Source organism: Salvelinus alpinus, chromosome 24, assembly GCF_045679555.1.
Source record: "Salvelinus alpinus chromosome 24, SLU_Salpinus.1, whole genome shotgun sequence".
Lineage (NCBI taxonomy): Eukaryota > Metazoa > Chordata > Actinopteri > Salmoniformes > Salmonidae > Salvelinus > Salvelinus alpinus.
The window spans coordinates 26,033,501-26,052,772 of NC_092109.1; the positions used below are offsets into that span (position 1 = coordinate 26,033,501).

A 19,272-nucleotide genomic window follows, 5' to 3' on the forward strand; every position below is an offset into this window, starting at 1 on the left:
TTCTGGATCCTTGATCACATGAACGAAATCAGTATACATTTATAACAAATGCAGTTATGTTGAAGAGCTAAAGATATAATAGCAAAGAGCAGACAATGAATGAAATGGTCTTACAAATTTATTTTAAAGTTACCACTTTGCACAGGAAGAACAGAACATATCTTGCTTGAAAACCTGTACAAGACTATACAAATACATTATTATATCAGTGGTATTCTGCCACAAATAAGTACATTTAATTAAGTTAGTTAATTTTACTAATATATTATTCGATTTCTTAAGTATTTTGAATGTAATGATAAGAACAATAACACTGATAAGGATAGTTGAAATAATAAAAATGAACAAGACTGGCCGTGATCCCACTTTCCAAGGGTGTTGGGATATGCAAAAAATAACATTTCCAATTCACACATGCATATAATACACAGTTGTACATGTGTGAAATAGGACAAATAAGCACCCACCTAATTATTATTGGTTTTATTATAATACATGAGTATATACATTAGTGCTCTAATCTTGTTTTGTTAGTGCCACAAACTCAAGCTTCAGCCATTTTGATAAGCAATGTTGATATCACATGTTAATTATCATATTTAAACAATATCCTTTCATATTTAGGCTAACGTAAATCAACTTTCTGAATGTTTAAAATAAAAAAAGTTTACATTGAGATTTGATGACAAGAAACACTCAAACGTGTGTTTTCAATGCTTAAAAGTTTATATTGAAGTCATTAAACCAATTTCAATGCAAGTAATATATTATATGTACAAGGCTTCTGTTGAAGCTGAGACACTTGAGTCTGTTCCTGAGTTGAAAGTTAAAGTGTAGGGGTTAGATACTGCCAGACCCTCATTGGACAAACTTTCTTGCCTAAAGAGGTGGTTGTCGTCTGGTCTAACTCCTTGGTACAAACAATTTAACAGAGGATAGAACAGATGCTTATTCTTTATTGTATAAATCCTTCTTAGAAAGTTTGCAGTGGATATTCTGGATACTATTAGGATGATACATGAAAGTTTCTCTATTCTAAAACTGGGATACATTTTACTCTCAATACTAATCTCATTCTCTGTCCTGCTCTTCTCTCTCCCAAAGAAGGGTTTATGGTTCCCCTTAGGAATCCATAAATGCAGTTCCACAAATGTTTTCCCATCAATACCTCTTATTTGCCGTCCATGGCATGTCTCTCTCGGACCAGCAATAAAGTTTATCGGTGAGGTTACTTAAAATTGGTCAGTATCTTGTCAAATACTTCAACACCTTTCAATTTCTTTAGCTTCACCTCTAATCTCTTTCATAGACTGATCTGATGTATCTATTTAAAATTGCTTCAACTATCAGTATATGTTCATAAAAATAGAGATGTTTTTCTATTCAGGTTCTGTGTCAGTTTTCAACCTTGAACCAAACTGATGGTAGTGATCATTTGTAATGAGCTCTTTGGTCTACATTACTGATACTAGCTACATCCCATACCAAGCCACCCACCGGGCACAGACTTCAGATCAACCTCATTTTTCTAATGTTACCATGTCATTGGATTTAGGTTAAAAGTTGGGTGAAGTTAAGTCAACCAGCAGTGCTTTTAGGACAGGGTCAAAGTGGGAGGAATGAGTTCTGGGGGGCAACAGAGACTTGCTATCAAGAAATGTTTTTGAGTAGAATCTTTTACAAACTCTTCAAAGTCTATATTGGGAGCATTAATCAATATTCATGACTGTTTTATGTGTTCCTCTTTGCATATAGAAAACAGTTTGATCTGACTATTTCTGTTGAACTAAGGAGTGGTGGAGGAGACTTTCAGTAGCCTGCTGCTTTATAGAGCGAGATGAGTGAGAAAGAGAGACATTGAGACAAATAACTCCTCTTCTGTGGTGTTTAATGGCAGCGTGTAAACAAACAGACGGAGAGCATCCCTGGCCTCCTCTAAACCCCTCTGAATTCATCATGCACCGCCTTCATTTATTTTATTTTAATTGCTGATTGGCTGCACAATCAGATCCCTTCAGAGTTGGGTGGGGTGGAGTGGGGAGTGAAAAGTGCGCCCTCTCCCACTGGACAATACCATTATTTCAGCTCCCCTGGTCAGGAATGCCCGATTTCACAGCCCGCTACCCTCCTCCAGGCGTCAATCAAAACTTTGCACGGGTTCCAGTGCCCAGTGGGACCGCCCCCACTGGTCCACTCCACAGTTATAAATCAACCCCAGAGCCCCCCAAAACCTATGTTCAACTCCTGAAACAATTCAAACAGTCATCACTATTGGAGAAAACAGTCACAATTTTGAGTTCAAATTACCCATATTCTTTTGGGTGTTTTTAAGAATTGCCAAATGTATAATGCGCTTATTTGAGTGGCATGGCTGGGTGTGCAAAAGTGTGTAGGAGTCAAGTATCATTAGCTAAATCTAGGCAATTAGATGGGCATAACATGTAGTTTATATCCACATATCTACAGCTAGCTATATCTCTGACAAAAATAATCATAACATTTAAATATGAGGTTATTTATTTAATCACAAATAACTGTTTATTATTGGCTAGGCTAGTTTATTCACATATTGAGTGTGGTTGGGGTTCATTTATGTCCTAAAGCTAGTCTTAGAGGTGATGTTCAAATTATAGTAATAACATCCACAAGCATAATTATAATCATTAGGCGATGCCATTATTTATTCCTGTTATAATCCCTTTTAAAAGCGTGTGCGATTTTTACGCTCGAAAAGGTTGATAGAATAACCGCATACTGAAAAGTAATGGTGATGAGAAATTTGTGAATGGAAGATACTTAATCATGCCTTCGGTACAGGCTGTGGCGCTCCTTGTATGTGACCAATCCAGGAACCGATAAAAACGTTGAACACCCCGAAACTAAACCAATGGCTTATCATATGGCAAAGACTAGCGCAAGAAGAAGCCAATCAGTAGAAGGCATGCAAACGAGGAATTTGCTCCGGCAGCCTCTGAATGTCAAGTAGTCAAAAATGGAGTCTGGATCTGGGAGGTCGTGCGGTTGTGCATGAAAGATTTGCTATTTTATCTACAAGCGCGAGAGAAATGTTTTTATACTAACGCGTTTGGAAATTACGGGGAGAATTGCAATTGTAGCGGACACATAGGTGTGGCTAATAGTGGGGTTTGTCCCTATATTTTTTGGTCAACTTTTCCTTCTTTGCCTAACGGATTGATTGTCCCTCCCTTGGCTAGGTAGCCTACCATTCATGAATTTGGGGGGTCCTCTGTGTGAGTAGCATTGGGTGGAAATGGCGGGAGCTCAGGGCGAAACTGGGAAGTTGGGAAGGGTGGAGATGGGAGTGATTGAAATATTTTTTTTATATAATTAAGGGACGACAAAATCAAGAAAGACTTATAATTTTCTTGCGCATCAGGACCTTGCTTTAAAGACTGGGCAAGGAAGGGCTCCCTCTACAAGATTCGACCAGCTTGTGATTTCGTATTGCTGGATTAACCAGGAAAAATGCATGTTTAGTCCTAAATCGATGTATCAATTATTTTATAGATATAAGAATTGCGAGGGACATTCACTATCATGAATTGTGCTTAGTCAATGCAGGCTACACTGTAACAAGTCGTCTGCGTGGTAGTGAGAGAGCTGTCACTCTTGGTTTGCAGATTGTGTCAATTCCTGCTGCTACTGATAATTATCCTATTGATATAGAAGTTGAAAGCTCTAGAAAAACAAAAAGGTTCGTTGACAAGTTTGTACTTTTTCTGTTGGTATTAGGCATTAGTGAAATATATGAATTATGTCATTGTAATGCATGGGGACAACTGGGGTGCAACAAACGTAGGCTCGGTTACAGGCTATTAATTTAGCCATTTTCAATAGTTTTCATTTGACTTGTTCTAATGTAATAACACGTGTATTATATTATAGGGCCTAAGGTAGGCTATTCACAAGCTGCTCTAGATGAGTTTCATGAGTTGAGCGAAATGCAATGTTCAAAGGTTTTCGCCTGAATTGCCGACCAATGATATTCTTTAATATTTTGTACATGTTTAATTAACTTTTAAATTGCCTACCTCTGAGTTTCTATTTTGTTGCACATGTAATACAAAATATAGGCATAATAAAGGGCTGGTTGTTGAGTTAAGTCTAAACACAAAAGTGAACAAATAATACATGTGCCAGATTAATTTATGAGTACAAAGTCAAATGAAAATGTTGCACAGTAGCAACATGTCCCACTGTTCTCAGAATTAGAATACATTTCATTAGAACTAGTCATGATTCTTGGAAAACCATTCTTCTTTCAGTTGAGTGTGAAGAAAAACTTCCCTTTTTCATGTTGCCTCTTAAAATTATATTGGCACAATTCAACCTATATAGAATAATTAGATGATAGAAAAATGTTTGCATATTTTGTACTAAAGGGAAATTAATTAAAATAGTTAACATGTTAAGCCTACATATGTAGGATCTTAATTTGAGCCAGTTTTCTACAGCAAGAAAATTATCCTGCAGCAACAGGAAATGTGAATTATTATGTGGATTGTAATTAATGGACATTTTTGTAGGGGAAATTTTCGTAAGGGAAAAAAACGGAAATTTTCATTTTTCATAAGGGAAAATCAAGTCTGAAATATCAAAATGTAAATTAAAAACTTCAGAAGCCTTTTTAAACTGACGACATGTTTTACATTTCCTGCATTGCAGGAATGTTCTCCTGCAACAGGGTGATCAAATTAAGATACTTTATCTGTATGTGATAATGATGCTTTCAACTTATCTAGTTCTGGTAAAATTAGCCTCCTTTAAAAATTGTTTGCGAGAGAGGGCAGGTAGTCAACTTGATAAGATTTGTCAGCAAAGTGCATGTTTTTTTCTGAGTTGTCTCCAGAAACTATACCTGATTATTTTCCTTTTTCAAATTGCTGCATTTCCTGGACTACTTGGTGTTAACTTTAATGAGTCTCTCTTAACATTGAATATTTTGTGAAGTTACAAATCAACATGAAGGTATAGAGTAGTAGCCTATTCTTGTTTTTAAACTGGGTCAGTGATTTACAGGTCAGAGTTGATCAGCCAGTGCTTGTTTGACAGTGTCATGGAGGAACAGGATTGGAGTAAGAAGCACTGCTAGCTTCAGATGAGGCTGATGGTGTCCATGTTGTCGTCCATTGCCCCTTTTCTATTGTACTACTGGGTATTGAGATGAGCAGTGCAATATTAAAAGGGCATTGGCTGATGAAACGGAGACCTACACCTCCCTCAGTCTTAACCCCTCTGAGTTGACAGGCAATACATATGAGGGGCCTACACATGTGTCTGTGTGTGAGGCTACAGGAACACTAAATACAAGGCTCCTTAATAACTTCTTTACAAAGATTGTGATGTTTCTGAAGTTGAACCACTCAGAAGATTTTTAGTCAGTACAGCTTTATAGCTTTTGATTTATATTATTGTGCCCACATGATACAAGTCAATTAGACAGTATTTTACAGGCATCATCATTTGACCTTTGGTGTGTACAGGTATCTGAAAAACAGTTAGATTTGAATGTAGATTCTATTTTATGGTTATCTATCCACCCAAGTAATGTCCAAACTATTAATGGAAATGTAAGCTACACATTGCTGCTTATGTAAAAGTGGTTTAGCTTTAGCTGGTTCTCTTCTATTGGCAACTGAGAATGGCTGTCCACGTGCTGACATGCTGAGGTCAGCTGCTTTGACAATGTTGCACTACTGTATCATTCATTCTAGCAGTGCAATAGTATTGTCATAGCATTTGGCCTCAGCTCTTTCTGAATTGGTGGTAAGGGGATGGTGGGAGAGACAGGAATAGTTTTATTGATTTCAATGTCGATGTTTCAGAAGTATTAGAAGTAATTCATAAATCAATCGTAGTCACCTCTTGTGAACTATAGACATGTGGCCACAGTGTGCTTTACTTAGAACAGGATCAACTAAAAGTAGCCTACACAGCACAGTAAAAAGTTTTATTTACCTCACTCAAGTATCCTCATTTAAGTGTGTGGACAAAAATATATTTTCCACGTAGTTATAGTGGAAAATAAAACATCTATGTACAGCATAGCTGTATACATTAGGAAATAAATGACTTACAAAATACTGACTGATAATATTTCAATGTAGTTAAAGGCAAGACAAAATAAATTTGGTGTATTTACTTTGTATTCAAATTCTTTGTTTTCTAAAATATCTCACATTTTAAAAATAGCTCTTGAAGGCTTCACTTTTTGTGTCTTAAAGCTGGATTCGAAAGTAGTATACAGTAACTTAGTAAAAGTATGTTGTTGTGTACCCACGTGTAAGTTCCCCCAAAGTAAATGAGAAAATGTTAAATAGGGGAGAATTGATGTGTGTGTTTGAGCATCCTTTGTGGTGGCAGGCAGGTCGGTGGGGGAGGGGAGTGTTCTGGAGGAATGCAGGGAGGCAGGTCCTGTTCAGTGTTTGCTGGTGGTGGGGGATGGGGTGAGCTGGGATGGGGGCTCAGGGAGCGCTCCTGTGTGTGTGTGTGTGTGTGTGTGTGTGTGGCTCTCATCTGAGAGACCTTCAAAAGGATCAGACTGCTAGGTTAGTTGGTTGTGAGTGTCATCAGCAAATTATGTTATGCTTCAAAATCATAAACTCTAGTATTTTTTTGCTCATAACTAAATCAAATGTATGTTTAAGCAAACAGTCAACTGCCAAATGCAATTCACTTTCAGTGGACGAGTCAACTATTTCTTAATGGTACAGAGAAAAAGTTTTAGTGTTGGAGAATATCTCAAGAGTAAGTACCTTGATCAGTGTAATGTCTGCCCACTGTTATTTCTATCTTTCTATTTAAAAAAGAAAACCCCATTAATATATTTGGTTTATGCCTTTTCTGTCACTGAGCCTATTTTATGTTTCTGCAGCTACTTTCCCAGGCTTTGTCAATGGAAAAGTGACTTGATTTGATTTCACATTCAATTGAAGTCAGACAGTATTAGTAAGGTGGAGCAGATCTATCTCAGCCACTTGACTGCGAAATTCCCCCAGAGTGAAGAATGTGACCTGTTGAGGCTTGCTTGCAATGCTTTCTGGGAAATCCTGGAATGCGGGATGGTGGTGCGTCTGCAGTCATACCTGACTGGGTAGAACACTGAGCGTCCTGCACTGAATCCAACAGGTTAGTGCTTGGGAGCACCACTTGTGTGGGGCAGGCAACACCTACTATACCCCTTTAACTGCAGAGGATAAATTAATTAGTTAATTAGCTAGTCATACAGAGGACTCACAAGGCTGTGTGAGACACAATGTACTCCAAATGATTCATTAAAAAACAAGTTATGTTAATGTTAAGTCTCGGAATGTTAAAAGTGATGCTTTTGAGTGAGTGTATGTGTTGTGTGTAGTAAATAAAATGTTTTAATCTGAGTTTTGTGTTGGTCTGCTCTGTTAGCATGGGATTGCCTATGTTTATTTGATCAAAAAAATAAAACTGCAAAATTGTAATCATTAGATTAATATGAACTGTTGTCATAGTGCTAGAACTTTTCTTTAGATCTCGACTTCATTTCCTTTAAGTCATTATTTAGGAAATGGGGAGTTATTACATTGAATCTGAATAATTTGATGAATCATTGAACATTTTTCTTCATGTAAAGTTAAATAATCATTCATATTTAATATATTTAAAGGTCTACTTGTAAAGGCCACTGACAGTTTTTTTTCTTGAAAAGGAATGATATGCAATTAAATATTGTGTAGTTATAGTCACTATACTCAAGGCTAACTGTAGTGATTGGTTATTCTATAGAAAGAGCCCGGGAATAACGAGGAGGCAACGTGGACACACGTTATGCGCCCGTGTTCCCGAACATCACCCATCTTTGGGGCCACCTTTTGCAGTTAAAAGGCTATCAGAAGAGTATGCCATTTGTTTTCAACCAGTAAATACCAGTTAGGCCTCGGTTACTACATGTGTGCCATGTATTCAATACCCTATAACTAGGGCTACATGTGTTTAATCATTTGAAGGTTGGTTAAATAAATAACTTCAATCTGCTGAAAACGTAAAGAATGATTACTAGGCAATACAAATGTCATAGGCCAATGAACACTTATAGGTAACGTGCTAAAATTGCTGCCTATGAATCTGTATTACCAAAAGCAAATCCTACAGAAAAATATTTTGACAGGAAATGCAGTAATCGGATGTCGGATTTTTTACGATTTGGCGAGAGGCAAGTTAAAAAACGTGCATTGGGCCAGCAGCACACGCTTGCACCACAATATGATGCGGTATACCTATTTGCACATTCAATATTCTTGTTATTTGATTTATTCAATTGTATTATTCACTTCACATTTCAATGGACCAGTGCTTTAAAGGGTAAAGGCTTTTTAATCCATGTAATTGACTTTGAATGTGGAAGAAACAAATTTAGTTTATAGTGCGTTTACAACCCACTGAGCACAGACGTCAATTCAACGTCTATTCCACGGTGGTTCAACGTAATTTCATTGAAATTAGGTAGAAATAACATTGATTCAACCAGTGTGCGCCCAGTGGCAAGTCTCAATTATAAAAATGACGTCCCGCCCATAGGTTTGCATACAGTGGGTTGCAAGTTTTTGGCAGAGAACAGCGATTTGCTGCCATCCAATGGGCAGAGGGCGTCAGTACGCCTCAAGAGCCTTGTTTGTTACATTCAAATTATTGTTGAAACTACGCTGTAATTTTGTTTCACCGTTATAGAACGGATAAATGTTTTGGACTCATTCTTTTATTTTATTTATTAACCTTTAGGATGATCACCTAATTACATAACCCCCATAGGCTAGGGTAGGCTTCTAATACAAAGTAGGGTATGAAGAGTAGCCAACAAGAGAGCGTCATTATTTTCGTTTTTTTGTCAGATAGGTTTGTGTTATCATTTTAATAAATCCACCTAACCATGGTCACGCACCACAGGGCTAGTTACATACTTATTCATACATGAGCCAACCTGCATAATAATATACCACAAACACTTGACATTTAAATGGTCACTGAGCATGTTTCAGTTTCCATGCTCATTAAAGTTAATATACATTTGCACATGGAACAAAATCAGTATTGCAAATAGGATGTGTAAAAGTACTGTAGTTAAATAGATAAGCACACACAAAAACAGATTAATAATAACAAATATTAACTTATACAGTAACCTAGAATCAGTGACATATCTATGTCTTCCCCCTTGACATACTGTCAAAAAACGAGTTATAAAACTGTCTTCCAGCAGGTGGCGCTATACATTTGATTATATTGTTGTCTATTAAAAAGCAGATAGAATTAATTGCCAGTCAAAAAAAAACACACAGCCACCTTTTTTGAGATATGGAGGAACATTCGGAATAACAGAATAATTGTTTTGGTAAATACATCCTCACGTGTCTTTCAGTTCCACTGTGTTATCTTCTTCACTCGCCCTCTAAGAAAAGAAAGTTTATATTTTAAAATCAATATGGACAATGAAGATAGAGACAACAAAGATATACTTTTTATTTCAACAGAAAACGCAACATTTGTAAATAACAGATAGCTGCAAGTGTAGGTATGAGTGTCAAACCTTGGCTTCAGCTATCTTCTGGACATGATCCAGAGCGGAGAACTCAGGTGAGGGGAAGTTAAGAGGGTGATGATCCACCGAGGACTCATGGGGCATCTGGACAGCATCAGGGGGGAAAATCCATGTTTTTTCATGGTAATTTCAGCAAGGTATTTGATGAAAGAGTAGATACATGTCCCTGTTATTATCACAGGCATATCTGAACTGAAACTCACCAGGACAGATTGGGCTCTGAACAGGTAACTGAAGGGATAGTGGAGCAGGTTAATGCAGGTGGAAGAGTACAGGTCAGCGTAACGCATGAGCTGGCTGGCGAACAGAGTCTGTCTTGAGCCACTCCGCAGCAGGCTGCCCATCTGGCCATAGGAAAGATCCATCCTATAGGTCACCACCTGTAAGACACAAGACAGAGGCATAGTCACAAAATGCAGTTAGCCACACATTGAAAAACACAAAGCCAGACAAAAAAAAATTCTCACATAGGTGTAATTATGATAACATTTCAGATAAATATGACTGGGAAGCACATAAAAACATAACCTTGGTGGACGGTGTGTGGATGTATTAGAGCATTTCTCAGAGAGGGATTGTGTGTCAGTGGGCATGGTTTACCTTGATCCTGGTCTGAATGGCACTGATGTCTGGGCACTCTCGACAGCTACTGTCCAGGTGCCTGAGGGGAAAGGCCAGTCAGACTAACAAATGCAATACTAGACAAGTGTCACTCATAGAACAGAGGAAATGCCCACTCACTTGTACAACTCAGCTAAAAACACATCAAGATGCTTCAGCTCTTCAAAGAGATCTTGAGAAAAAAGCGAAACACTCGTCAAAACGGTGGCCTCAACTTCAAGATTACATGACCTAACAAAATGTATGCAAAGTGGCCATTTGATATCTGTGTATGGTATATGATATGTCAGTGTTAGGGTCACTGAGGTCAGGAAGAGGAGGTTGACCATGTTTGTACTTACGACTCTTCTCTGTCCACACCTGCAACTCCTTGGCCAGCTCAGGCACCACCAGGAAGGTCTTCCAACCTTGCCTCTTCTTGGACTTCATGATGTCCCCAAAGATGTGGTCCCCCACATAAAGGATGTCCTTCCCCTTCACATCCAGCAGGTCACATACAATGTCTGAGGAGCCTGCAGGGAGGAGAGACAGATGGAGGGAGAAATGGACAGATAAGAGGATGGAAAGTTGACGAGATGTGACACCCACTGAAACCAAGATGGGTGAAACTGACTATTCCTCTCCCATCTTAATCCCTTTCTCCTATCTTCCCATTTCCTCTCCGTCCCTCTTCCTAGAATATATTACCTTTTTTTAACAATATGAAAATGGAAAAGTCTTGCCTCCAGAGTAGACTGTTCCATGCTGGAGGTCTCCAGTGTATGTTCCGATGCGGAGCTTCCCTGTGTTCTATGTTGGATAGATTAGAACATTTATCTAATTGTGTAGTGTGTTAAAGGATGTTTTCTATACACACCATGTGATGCTGAGTCAAAGGGCCTTACTGTGTCCACCTGTCTCAGCACAGTTCCCTCTGCAAAGAACAGTGGCTTCCTGGTATCCACGACGACAAGGTCAAAGAATGCACGCCACTGTTTCTTTGGGTTCTTATAAGAAAAAAATATTGAAATGTTCATTACAATCAATGTTAATTTGTTCCCCAAAACCTTTTTCCTTAATTTGAAACTGGAGACACCTAGACTAACCTTGGCATCTGGTGGAGTTTCGAGCAAGTATTTCATGATAGCCTAAGGAAAAGAACAAAGACACATCCTTCGTATGAAAAATAATACAATAGAATGGACATGTATTGAATACAATGGACATCATTCATAGAATAGAATGGACATCATGTATTGAATAGAATGGACATCATGTATAGAATAGAATGGACATGTATTGAATACAATGGACATCATTCATAGAATAGAATGGACATCATGTATTGAATAGAATGGACATCATGTATAGAATAGAATGGACATGTATTGAATACAATGGACATCATTCATAGAATAGAATGGACATCGTGTATTGAATAGAATGGACATCCTTTATAGAATAACATGGACATCATGTGCCATGAAACCATGCAACATTAACATCTGACCTCTGTGTAGTTGTAGTCACTGTTGGTCGCCAGGAACACTTTGGCCACCTCCTTAATGCGAGTCAGGAGAACAGGCAAGTTTGGCTGTAAAGAGAAGGAAGTAAAGGAGAGGGAAATTTCATCTGGATAGAGAAATTATGTCCAAAGCACTTTGACAATATCCTGTATCCATAAAGGTTATCCAATATGGAACAGCAATCAATTGAGGGAGTTTCAAAGTTATTTTCACTCACATCTCTGACGACATATTTATCCAAATTCTTCAGAGTGCTTTCCTTCAGAATGCCCTATATGACAAAAAGGAGTCAGTCTTTACACAAAGACATACACACATTATGAAACATTACTGTCTATGTGTCGGGATGCCATGGTATGTACAGTATAATGCTAACCGTATCATGAACAAAGTCCATTGCATCTCGAACATCCTGGAACATACTTCTGAATGACATGAACAAGTCACCATGTTTGAAGCCTTTCTGGCAGCTTGGATAAACAAAAAAGCAGAGAAACGACAGTCACATTATTCACTTTTTAATGATTTACTATTCTCACAACTGTAAACAAAAAGAAAGGGTCAACAAGAAGAGGGAGGAGAAAAAGCTCCACTCACTTTACATATCTGCTACATCTGGTGAAGAGTTCCACAAGACAGCCATACAGATACGTCTCTGTGGGAGGAGCAGGAGGGCGTTACAAAGTAACTCTACATTACTTTATTTGCAGTATGACTGTACATAACTACACAAAGTAATACTGTTGTTGCTACCTGAAAGGTTGAAGAGAGTGTTGAGGATATAGAAGCGGTCAGTGTTGCCTCTCTGAATGAAGTTGTTGGGGTAGTAGTCGTGGATCTTGTCCCTGTAGAGAAGGAAAGTATGCATACAACTAGCAAATTAAGAGTAATAATATATGCCATTCAGCAGACGCTTTTCTCCAAAACGACATACAGTCATACATTTTACATATGGGTGGTCCTGGGAAGTAACCACAGACGCATACAAAGACATGTATCATGACAAAAACATGCATACTGTGTACACACTCGGTCTGACAACCTCCCCAATAACAACAAACAGTTGCTATTGGAGCATTTCCAGATGATGAGTCATTCTGGGAGAACCCACTGAGCCAACAGATAACGTCCAGAGTGCACTTAACCCACCAGCACCATCAATGACAAGACCTCTCTTTGAGTCTCATGACTATGTTACGACGTCATTTGAAAATACCAGCATTTACACGTTTAGATTCTGTCAATTGCAGCTTTTGTAGGTGTGTTGAAGTTCAATCTAGAGCTGGAGATAGAAACATCCACAGGCATTCGCCATTGAAGCATCACTACTGTCTGCCTCACTGTAAGAGTATGAGGCAGAGATGCAGTGGATATTGAGTGGAATTGAAATGCAACTGGAGCCTCTCGATAGCTTAGCTGCTGGTAGGGGATCCCAAAGGCATCTAAAGCCTGATTTATGAATGGAGGATGGGCAGGCCCAAGTTCCCTCTGTATACATGTCTAACTGAAGTATAATCAATAGTCTCACAATAAAAAAAAATTAAAACAAGATACACAGTCCTACATACAACACAAACTCAAAAGGAACACAATCATGCAATAACACACACATAAACACACGCATAGACATTAATTTGCAAATCCCATGGCACCAGGTGCTGGATATAAATATACTTTTTAATATTCGTGAGCTGGCTACATCACCATTGTAAGCCACTGGAAGAGTGAAGGATTCCAAAACAGTGCTGCTATTCTGCATCCAATTAAATGTTTAGAAAAACCTTTTAACATTCCTGCACACCTTGTAGTGTATCATGTTGTTTGTGAAACACAAGTTATTGGGGGATATTTTGCAGTCATTTGTCAGTCCTCCATGAAGGAATCAGGACAATGGGGGCTGTTTTATGTTGAAGGCTGAATATAACAGCAGTATGTAGGCCTACTGCGAAACATGCTCACAGCTAGATCTGACCAAGGTCAGGATCAAGCTCCCTTCGTCTCCAACATCCTCTGTTCCCCAATGCTGGAAGGTGGGCCTGAGTGAAAAAAAGTTTGGGAACCTCTGTGCTCAATGACTAAAATGTCAAATGTTCCCCGCTTAGATGACTTTGTAAAGCGATTGGGCAGATATGTTCTCAGTGACAGTTGACCCAAGGACAACCTTTTACAAAATGACAAACAGTATACTCAGAACAAGTCATCACCACACACACACACACACACACACACACACACACACAAAATTGTATTTTCTGTGATGTAGCACTCACCTTTTTAGAAATGTGAAGCCATGACTGCACAGCAGAATGTTTCCATTCGAGTCCACCTTCAGCAAGTTCCCATACATTGTGTCAAACACCAGGCCACTAGAAAGGAGGGAGGAGCGATTGGGATGAAAAAGAGGAAGAGAGAGAATGGGGATGAATAAAGTTATGCAGAGATATGCAGAGAGAGGAATGGATTGGAGAGGGCAATATTATATATTTTAGATGTGTGGTTGTTCTTGATATAATCAGTAGGTTACTTTTTATTTCTCCTCTATTTTGACCGATCTTGTTATACTGTTACCAGGCCTTCGGGGAAGCTCTCTGCAGGAGGTCTGTTTGTACTGATTAAATTGTAAAATGTCAGATGTTTCTCCAGCAGTGTCACCCTGGGCCAAGGACACAGAAAATAGACTGCACAGAGCCACAAATGGTTTAAAAAAGAATGGTTAGGGGTAATTTCATAAGTAGCCTCCCATGAAGAGTCCCATCCTAACTAACCATGGTTTGCATCTACCCAATGTCTTTGTGAGTACCGGGTCATGTTATTTACTACCAAACTAAACATACGTAAACAGTATGTAAATGTGTGTGAGATCAACAGAATGAGAGAACTTACCGAGTGGGGAAGGTGGGGTCGTAGTTGTAACGCAGTAGCTCATGGGGATAGCCTATAGACACCAGCCTGTCTCTGAGCAGCTCAAAGCCTAGATCCTCATAGTCAGGAGACTTATATGCTACACACACACACGAACTGTCAGTACATTCATCAGTGGAAATGTTACAATATTTGTATGCTCATATACTTAAATCTGTGAGACATAGCTACTAGATTTCCATATTTTCTCCCCAAAAGAATCAGCCTTTTTTTTGCCCTTTACCAGTACAAGCACATCTCTTTGTTGGAGTAGGTGTACTGGGCTACTAAATGAACCTACCTGCCAGCGTGTAGTCCATGTCAAAGCCATAGCATTTGATGTTCTCCAATGTTACACTTCTATTGACGAACACCCTGTAATCAAAGGAAAACAGGACTGACAGTTGGTGTTTCTGGAGAGATTATCTAGGACACAAACATGGGTCAGTTGAGAAGCTGATATGGGTATGCAGAAGCTTTTCAGGATACCCAATCAGCTGTAACAGGGTAATTTATAAAGACTGAATGGTGTGGGTTGAATGTGGCTCTAAATCTGACCTGTTGGCTAAGACAGCTGCAACCTAGAACTAATTTTGACTCAACTTGCTTCAACATCAAATTGGTTGTCATTTCATTTTTAAAAGCCATTTAGTCTAATATTTCTCCAAACCATGGAAATCATTCCACTTGAGCTTAATGGGGCTGGTCAAATTGGGATATGCCTCACCAACTAAACTCTTGGGGACCAACCATTAAAGAATATCTTCAGCTACACAATCAGTCAAATCAGTTGGTAGTGCCGTAGTGGGCTCTATATCCTACAACACTATATCAATAGTTCATTAACATCTGTCATCGAACCTGCCAACATGGGCTAGACACACTAAGAGTATCCGACAGCCATGTTAATCTAGAGGAAGGTAATTTAAGGTGAAGGCTTTTTGTATTTATGGTATTGGCAAAGATTTCTGAGACGTTATACCATTAGTCACGTACCATGATTAATGTATCATGATTCAACTCAATGAGCCCACTCTGCATTTGATCAAACTCTGCAGTCAGTGGTGCCGTAGCAGAAACTGTGGTCGCACAGTTCACACGTCACTTCAACTCTCTAGTATCTACCACACAGAACTCCCCTCTTCATTAACAGGTTTATATTTCAGTAATGGATAGCCTATGTAATAACAAAATCCATGTGTTATAAAAAAAATTGTGTTAAATAAAGGAGATAGATTGCTGTATTCAGAAATCTCCAGTGCCCTTAGCCCTACCATTATTTATTGTTCCCCGAACATAGCATTTAATTAGCTAAAGAGAGATTCATTTTGTTCAGTCATTCATGACAGGTTGACAGGGTAACCACAGAAGGGTTTCCTGTGTCACCAGGTGATATGGAGCCTCTGTCAGTGACATCCTGGGAGAGAGACCCATTTCCCTCCTGTCTGAATGGCCTACACCTCACCCCATCTGTCTTTCCCTCTCCAGCTCTTGCCAATAGCAGCCAGCTCAAACATACAGGGTTGCTGTTAATAATTCACCTGACAGCTCCTGTTCAGGAAGTGTGTTGCTAAAGAAGCCTCATGTGAGCGAACATTCACTCGGAGACAGTGAGTGCCTGGGATGTATGAACAAGGTTACTGACGGAGTATATCTGGTTTGAAGCACCCTATGAATGGTGGACACTGGCGGTAATTGGTGAAATAGTCTACCTAACACTGGTGTACGAGGATATCGAATTGTCCCCAAGTGTGTTAGACCAAGTGTGATTTACACCTTTATTAACTGAGAATTTGTATAAAGGTTAGAAAACTTGAAGACCTGAGATGCTCTTCTCGTTTAGAACACAGACAAACAGCTGTCCCATAATGTGGAGGAAGAACAGAAATGGATGATTCTTACAATCTAGGTCTGAAAGAGAAGGCCTCCCTGAACTACCATTCCAAATCTCCACTCGTCTTCCAATGAGAGCAGGTAATGTAAGAGTATGTCTACCAGATCTCTCTGTGCATTGTCAGAACCTCTAGTGGAACCTCCTCAGCTCACAAAGACCCTTGATGACTTGATGCCTGAGGCAATTGCCTCTTCTGCCGAATGGCAAATCAGCCACTGAGTGTAGGCTACATTTTCAAAAATGTGTTTAAGTTTAAAATGCTCATGTAAAATATTGTAAGTACGTTTTCTCCAGTTAAGTTTACAATCACTTTTCTTCAAGTTGTTGGAAAATTATTTTATATGGGTGTACCTTACAGTGTCTTCGGAAAGTATTCAGAGCCCTTAACTTCCTCCACATTTTGTTAGATTACAGCCTTATTCTAAAATGGATTAAATAGTCCCCCCCCCCTCCAATCTACACACAAAAACCCATAACGACAAAGCAAAAACTGTTTTTTAGAATTTTTTGCAAATTTATACAAAATAACTGAAACATCACATTTACATAAGTATTCAGACCCTTTAGTCAGTACTTTATTGAAGCACCTTTGGCAGCGATTACAGCCTCGAGTCTTCTTGGGTATAACGCTACAAGCTTGGCACACCTGTATTTGGGGAGTTTCTCCCATTCCTCTCTGCAGATCCTCTAAAGCTCTGTCAGGTTGGATGGGGAGCGTTGGTGCACAGCTATATTCAGGTCTCTCCAGAGATGTTAGCTCAGGTTCAAGTCCGGGCTCTGGCTGGGCCACTCATGGACATTCAGAGACTTGTCCCAAAGCCACTCCTGCATTGTCTTGGCGGTGTGCTTAGGGTTGTTGTCCTGTTTGAAGGTGAACCTTCACCCCAGTCTGAGGTCCTGAGCGCTCTGGAGCAGGTTTTCATCAAGGATCTCTGCATTCATCTTTGCCTCGATCCTGACTAGTCGTCCTGTCCCTGTCCCTACATCCCCACAGCATAATGTTGCCACCACCATGCTTCACCATAGGGATGGTTCCAGGTTTCCTCCAGATGTGACGCTTGGCATTCAGGACAAAGAGTTCAATCTTGGTTTCATCAGACCAGAAAATCTTGTTTCTCACGTTCAGAGTCTTTAGTTGCCTTTTGGCAAACTCCCAGCACGCTGTCAACTGCCTTTTACTGAGGAGTGGCTTCCGTCTGGCCACTCTACCATAAAAGGCCTAATTGATGGAGTGCTGCAGAGATGGTCGTCCTACTGGAAGGTTCTCCCATCTCCACAGAGGAACTCTAGACCTCTGTCAGAGTGACCATCGGCTTCTTGGACACCTCCCTGACCAAGGCCATTTCCCCCCGATTGCTCAGATTGGCCGGGCGGCCAGCTCTAGGAAGAGTCTTGGTGGTTCCAAACTTCTTCCATTTAATAATGATGGAGGCCACTGTGTTAGAACCTTCAATGCTGCAGAAATGTTTCGGTACCCTTCCCCAGATCTGTGCCTTGACACAATCCTGTCTCTGAGCTCTACGGACAATTCCTTCGACCTCATGGCTTGGTTTTTGCTCTGACATGCACTGTCAACTGTGGGACCTTATATAGTCAGGTGTGCCAATCAATTGAATTTACCACAGGTGGACTTCAATCAAGTTGTAGAAACATCAAGGATGATCAATGGAAACAGGATGCACCTGAGCACAATTTCGAGTCTAATAGCAAAGGGTCTGAATTCTTATGTAAATAAGATATGTTTATTTTTATTGAATTTGTAAACATTTCTAGAAAACTGTTTTCGCTTTGTCATTACGGGGTATTGTGTGTAGATTGCTGAGGAAATTGTTTTATTTAATCAATTTTAGAATAAGGCTGTAACGTAACAGACGTGGAAAAAGTCAAGGGGTCTGAATACTTTCTTTAGGCACTAATGAAAGGCATAATGCATATTATGCTACATTAAATAACTCACTTGTGCTGATAGTCCCTGTTCTTCACCATGGGTACATCGAGCGAAACGCTCGGGTCTGAAGTAGGTTGATTTCTCACAATCTGAGTCGGATCCTCCATAGTCGTCGCCGTTTCAGCCTCTCTAGAGAGGCTACCCATATCAGATGCCACTATCCCCCTCAGCATTAGCTGTCATCTCACTATTAGCCTACAAACTGGAGAGGCATTTAAAGTTGTAGAATATGCAGATGTGTTCATAAAGAGTTTCCCTACACGTCAGTAAACAACAACCACTCCCCTTCATAAACGTCGTAACTCGGTAGTTAAGTGGGTGTGGATGCTCTGGGACCTACGCATCTTGCCCATGAATTGATCACACGTACGTACGGCTGACTGAAAGTTGGCTTAAAACACAGAGAAAATGTTATCAGACCACCACACACGCACAGGGCGACGCGCGTTTGGGCTCGAGATTGCAAATACTACGTTTTCTGAGATCTGAACAAAGCTGAAATATTTTCAATAACAACACACAAATAAATGACTTCATACTTTTAAAGCAATTACTTTTACATTAGGATATATAGCGTACAAGTCAAAAGTGTGGACACATACTCATTCAAGAGTTATCTTTATTTGTACTATTTTCTACATTATAGAATAATAGTGAAGACAAACTATGAAATAACATATATGGAATCATGTAGTAACCAAAAAAAGTGTTTGCACACTTGGCATTCTCTCAACCAGTTTAACTTGGAATGCTTTTCCAACAGTCTTGGAAAATGCTGAGCACTTGATTGCTGCTTTTCCTTCACTCTGCAGTC

General features: G+C 39.4%; 1 protein-coding gene across 2 annotated transcripts; it reads right to left on the minus strand.

Moving 5' to 3' along the window:
• Positions 1–8,870: 8,870 nt before the first annotated feature.
• Positions 8,871–18,758, minus strand: LOC139552407 (cytosolic purine 5'-nucleotidase-like). Of its 2 annotated transcripts, XM_071364126.1 has the most exons (18): positions 18,468–18,758; positions 14,918–14,991; positions 14,599–14,716; positions 13,986–14,081; positions 12,469–12,560; positions 12,313–12,370; positions 12,092–12,185; positions 11,933–11,986; positions 11,700–11,783; positions 11,296–11,337; positions 11,095–11,196; positions 10,933–10,999; positions 10,552–10,722; positions 10,331–10,382; positions 10,190–10,250; positions 9,793–9,969; positions 9,578–9,673; positions 8,871–9,439 (listed from the first exon to the last, which is right to left on the minus strand). In XM_071364126.1, the coding sequence occupies exons 1-18, from the start codon at positions 18,629–18,631 to the stop codon at positions 9,395–9,397; spliced, it is 1,647 nt and encodes a 548-aa protein (XP_071220227.1). In that variant the 5' UTR covers positions 18,632–18,758; the 3' UTR covers positions 8,871–9,394. The 2 variants fall into 2 exon arrangements, with proteins under 2 accessions (XP_071220227.1, XP_071220228.1); XM_071364127.1 differs by lacking the exon at positions 10,933–10,999 and having other exon boundaries at positions 11,067–11,196.
• Positions 18,759–19,272: the final 514 nt, after the last annotated feature.

What these genes read in the sequence shown, in the direction of transcription:
- LOC139552407 (XM_071364126.1), bottom strand. Translation starts at nt 18,631, where the DNA reads ATGCTGAGGGGGATAGTGGCATCTGATATGGGTAGCCTCTCTAGAGAG. An exon ending in GGCTTCACATTTCTAAAAAG is followed by an intron (nt 12,561 to 13,985) that starts GTGAGTGCTACA and finishes CCTTCTCTACAG; the next exon opens with GGACAAGATCCACGACTACT. An exon ending in CACTCTCTTCAACCTTTCAG is followed by an intron (nt 12,371 to 12,468) that starts GTAGCAACAACA and finishes CTCCTCCCACAG; the next exon opens with AGACGTATCTGTATGGCTGT.